The 5,060-nt window shown below is 42.3% G+C and overlaps 2 protein-coding genes across 3 annotated transcripts in view; one reads left to right on the top strand and one right to left on the bottom strand.

Annotated features, from left to right (window-relative positions):
* LOC119360274 (probable carbohydrate esterase At4g34215) overlaps positions 1 to 2,766 on the top strand; it is a 3,666-nt gene extending 900 nt beyond the window's left edge. The window contains exons 2-3 of the mRNA XM_037625984.1: positions 4 to 396; positions 2,275 to 2,766. Coding sequence (XP_037481881.1) covers positions 4 to 396; positions 2,275 to 2,487 — 606 coding nt within the window. The 3' untranslated portion in view covers positions 2,488 to 2,766. The remainder of the gene's footprint in view (positions 1 to 3; positions 397 to 2,274) is intronic.
* A 433-nt stretch (positions 2,767 to 3,199) lies between these two features.
* The window catches only part of LOC119361845 (nuclear pore complex protein Nup153-like), a 6,023-nt gene continuing 4,162 nt past the window's right edge, over positions 3,200 to 5,060 (bottom strand). For both annotated transcript variants that reach the window (XM_037626996.1, XM_037626997.1), the window contains exons 6-7: positions 4,415 to 4,492; positions 3,200 to 3,617 (exon numbers count right to left, since the gene is read on the bottom strand). In XM_037626996.1, coding sequence (XP_037482893.1) covers positions 3,572 to 3,617; positions 4,415 to 4,492 — 124 coding nt within the window. In that variant the 3' untranslated portion in view covers positions 3,200 to 3,571. The remainder of the gene's footprint in view (positions 3,618 to 4,414; positions 4,493 to 5,060) is intronic.

The raw sequence follows: 5,060 nt of genomic DNA, 5'->3' as shown, positions 1-5,060 counted from the left end.
ACCCACAAGACCTGCGGCCTCGGCCCCGCCATGCCCTTCGCGCACCGCCTCCTCCTCTCCTCCTCCCCCTCGCCCTCCTCCCTCCCCGCGCCCTCCGCCGTCTCCGACCCCGCCGGCGAGGACTCCGACCCGCTGGTGCTCGGCCTCGTCCCCTGCGCGGTCGGCGGCACCAGGATCTGGATGTGGGCTAGGGGCCAGCCGCTGTACGAGGCCGCCGTCGCCAGGGCGCGCGCCGCCGTGGCGGGCGGCGGCGGGGCGCTCGGCGCCGTGCTGTGGTTCCAGGGCGAGAGCGACACCGTCGAGGTCGACGACGCCCGCGCCTACGGCGGCAACATGGAGCGCCTCGTCGCCGATCTCAGGGAGGATCTCGGCTCGCCCAATCTGCTCGTCATCCAGGTCAGCGCACGCCAACATTCCCCATGTGCTGGCGTTAGCTGAAATTCAGCTCACGCATTAAAAAGCTAGCTCCTTTTTCACCAACACGCCACTGCAAAATTAACACTCCTTGGTATGAGAAATGTTAATCTTATCAAACAATGTAAATACTCCTTGATACTCAAAGATGATGTTCTTACTACTACACTGTTTCATTGCACATTCATGTCAACTCCGGCTTGATAAATCACTATGATATGAGAACCAGCTGGAAGAATTAACCTTTGAGGTTACTGCTAGTACTAGATAGAGAACCCAAACCCGATAAAAGCACGGCGATTTCCCTAGGAATTATTGTTGCGCAACATCCATCTCATTCACCACCATTATTTTACCACTGTCCTGCGTAGATTGTTTCTAGTCGTGTGGAAATCAAGTACAGAGGCATACCGAGACCCTGCAATCACTATGATATGGACATAAAACAAAGTCAGCAGTACCTCATGCCTCACATGTTTTATTAATAAATCAACTCGTGGATTAGTAGTGGATTATTATTATATTAAAAAGACAGAGGCATGAGTTGAAACATCACCAAAATCTATTTACAATTGATTAAATGAAAGCTTCTCGAGTTCCACATGGGCATCAATGGAATGATTCATATATTAACTAAAGACAGATACATGGGCTGAAACATAACATCACCAAATCTCTATTATAAATGATTAAATGATCTTCTGGAGTTCCACATGGGCATCAGTGGAATGGTTCAACCACTCAAACTCGATATCGTGACAGTGTAACCATGATAAGGGAATGATGAGTTATTGATCCCCTGCAGTCAATTAGGTTGACCCGTGGAGTTTGATATCGGTCATGATGTGCCCAATCCAACGATTCAAAGTTGTGCTAGCACTTTTGGACCGCTGCGAGACACGTGACTTGTGACCTACTCTGCCTCATCTCAGTAATGAGCCTCCCAGGTAGACTGGCCAATGCTCCATCAGAATTGGGAAGACAACAGCCTTTAAGCTACCAGACCTTCCACAAACAATATCTCCTGTGGTCCTACCTAAAGTTGCCAGCTTATTGCGTTTAAAATGGCACTATATCATAGTGCCAAACACCACCAGATTAGTGCTAGCACTCACGGGAGAAAAGAAAATTCAGATGCTTGTACATTGCCCGTAACTTGAAGCATTGTGCAGCAATCTATCTTGCCAAACTATTTTTGGATATGCCTTACCCAAAGCAACAGCATACCACCTAGTGCCAACTTGCCTTTTATATTGCCGTCGTTTTTCTTGCCTTTGACTCCATGTGATTATCTGTATGGTCTTTCTGAGCAGATTACATGACTGCTGACCAGCTCAATAAGTTTATGATAATACTATATATGATACGCCAGTTATATTATGGCCCTACAAACATCTAACGTTATAAACAAGGGCATGTTGCCACCAAGAACCAGGTAGTGGTTTTGTGGTCACTCCATTGTCTGTCTAGAATCTGTGAGCCTGATGTATTTGTGAATGTCGAGTCGGTCGCATCTAGCATCGGAGATCGATGCTCTCATTTTCACTGCACACAACCGAGACATAACAGAACTAGATGGTGAAAGACAAGATTTATTATTAGTTTCCACAAGGAATGGTCTGCGCATTCATGCACACTAATCTATGTGCTTGAAAACTGTGTCAGTTATATACTACTCCCATAGTTTCACAAAGCTTGTACGGAAATGATTCTTTTTCTTACAGCTGTACAGAAGTGATCTTGATTCTACACTCCTCAATTCACTTCTAAACAACATATTACTTACGTATTAGTGCACTTTTTCTTTGTTAGTCCATGGTGAGAATAAGAATCTCGTATAATGACTCTTCTTCGTTCCAGGTTGGTCTTGCATCAGGGGAGGGGAATTACACCGACATCGTAAGAGATGCTCAGAAAAGTATCAATCTTCCCAACGTGATTCTCGTCGACGCCATGGGTCTGCCGCTCAGCGACGACCAGCTGCACCTCTCCACAGAAGCTCAACTCCGGCTCGGCGAAATGTTGGCGCAAGCCTATCTAGAATTCGAGTCATCCAGAGATCGCAAGCTATAGCATCAACAACATTGTCTGATTCGTTAGTTCTAGATACAATTATTATTCTTTGAGAGCATCCTGTTGTAGAGTGTAGATGAATGTACAAACAAGGGAAGATGTGCCCACAGACGTGTTGTCGCTCACTATACCGCAATAAAAGGCTTTCCGGTAGAAATTTAGCTCAAACTGTTGTTCAAGTGATGTACATTGGGGAGAAGAGAACAGAGCTGTGTGTGTTGGAATTAAAGCTGAAGAGCATTTGTGGTGGGATTCTGATAACATCTCCATTCAATTTTATCATGCTCTGATATTTTTCTCATTCAGTAGTTCCGAAGCAGGGTATAAACTTCCTTCCTGAAAGTGCCGTGCATACATGGGGCACCAGCAAAAATACGTCAAACTCAGTTCGGAAATTTCATCCATACTTTCTGAAACCAAATTGCAATTTCCTTTCAAAGCATCCTACCTTACAGACATGATGAATTCATTCTTTTGTGATATGAGACTGCTTGTGAGTACTTCAATTTTACATTCAAAATTCAAGCATCTAAAAAAAGATTACCCTGTGATGGTTTGAATATTAACTTACTGCTGTGATATGGCATGTTAGCTTTTATGTGTTAGAACATGTCTGAAACCAGTCACATGTTTAGTAAGTTTCTAAAATGACAACGATATCAACAGTACAAAGCTGCGAAACAGGATTACAGATCATCACAAGGTAAAGCGATTCATAAAACAATAAAATCCAGCATTGTCGCTTGAAATAGATCCAGCATTACATTACATCATAGCTGTCGAGGTACTGAAGAACCAATCAAATCGTTGCACACTCACACACACACACAAAAAAAACAGATGGTACACTTCGACATACAGGAAACATTTTATTCTAGTGCTCGGCATAAACAAATGCAAACTCCCACAAACAATATTAGACTCTGACATAGAACAATCTTAACAGCAGCATAAGCACTGCAAGGCCAAACCACAAACATAACAACAATCCTGGTGGTGGCAGCGACCGATCAGCCGCAGCAGGACCAGGAGACTCCACGCCTGCTTCAACAATTTAGTCGCAAAAGTACAAGCAAAGCTATTATTATAGCGCCCCCGGATGAACTGAAGACTCTTTCGCAGTTTTGCATCTGCAACACAAGAGATTTATACCGCGGTCAAAACCAGCTTCCGTAAAACAGGAGACAGTAGGCATTGAGAATGGTTAAAATGATGAAGACAGGATTGGTGCTGAAACATTATTACGTGGAAAACATAAATCTAAATTTGATCTTAGTCCTCCCAAATTTCTTTCTACCCATACACATGGCACAGATTTCGGTTGAGTTAGATATGAATCAGATTTGATATGGTCAAGGTTATTGGATCTAACTTGACCCATAGATGATACCTATGCTGCTGGCATGGAGGATGTGCAACTATGCTGTTCCAACGATCACACCAAGATAGACAATGACAGGAGGGGTGCACATTGCTCATGCGGCCAAGTGGTTTTTTTTATATAAGACAAGATGAGACTCTCTATACGTAGTTATATGAGATGAAGCTCAATGCATGGTTTTGTGATATTTTTGCCATTATGTTGGAATAATAAATTTTGCTCTACTTCAAGGAATTATCAGAACAGATTTATGTAAATAATATTAGCTACCATGTATCCATTATCAGTTAAGCAAAGAATAAACCAATCTATGTCCACTCCCCCTTCTCCAAGTCCTGCTCTTGAAACGTGGCTGCCAGCGAGGCCTCACCCTCCATCTTGAGTCCAGGATAAACTCAAACAGATCCTAAACAGTCCCTATCTACCCCACCACTTGGCAAATGCATTCTATAAAGGGGAAGACTAGAACCTAAGGGCAATTTCACAAAAACAATTCAGTAATGGCCTAGGCCACAAATTTGAACAAAAGAAGCCAAGACATAGTACCTGTTACAAAATGCACGAGATGCGTAATTATGATTGCTGCAGTTGGTGCACAACCAGTCTCCTTCACGCCATTTAGCTCTGATAAAGTGCAAGAACATATGTACTCAGCTAGCTTATTCATGTCAAGTACAAAATTAATAATAAATACTTGCAAAAGGCAGTACTTTTCAGGATACATTCATTTGTCAATGGTCAATCAAGATTGTGACACTGGGATTCCATATAGTTCAACTAAAGAGTTAGTCCAAAACAACTAGAGTGTCTCCAGTACCCATTTAAGTTGTACTCCATCCCAAAATAAGTGTCTCAAACTTAATACAACTTTGTATTAGAGTTAGTACAAAGTTGAGACACTTATTTTGGGACGGAGAGAGTATTATGCTACCAACATAAAACGACCATGCAAATAATCAGAAAACAAGAAGACATAAAGGGACATAATTTTGCCAACCACTCCCAAATTTATATTTAAACACATGCACAGGCTATCTATTTAACACCCACTCATTCTCAAAAAATTTGACCAGGTATATTCATGTATAATTTCCTTCCACATACTTATAAATTTAATCATTAACAGACACAGATTCATAATCTATTTTTTCAGTTCCTATAAAAAAGATATTCATATCTTCAAACCTGAAAA

This window comes from Triticum dicoccoides, chromosome 2B (assembly GCF_002162155.2).
Source record: "Triticum dicoccoides isolate Atlit2015 ecotype Zavitan chromosome 2B, WEW_v2.0, whole genome shotgun sequence".
NCBI classification, from domain to species: Eukaryota; Viridiplantae; Streptophyta; class Magnoliopsida; order Poales; family Poaceae; genus Triticum; species Triticum dicoccoides.
Note: the sequence above shows the minus strand (reverse complement) of the source record. Positions and strands in the feature narration are given on the sequence as shown.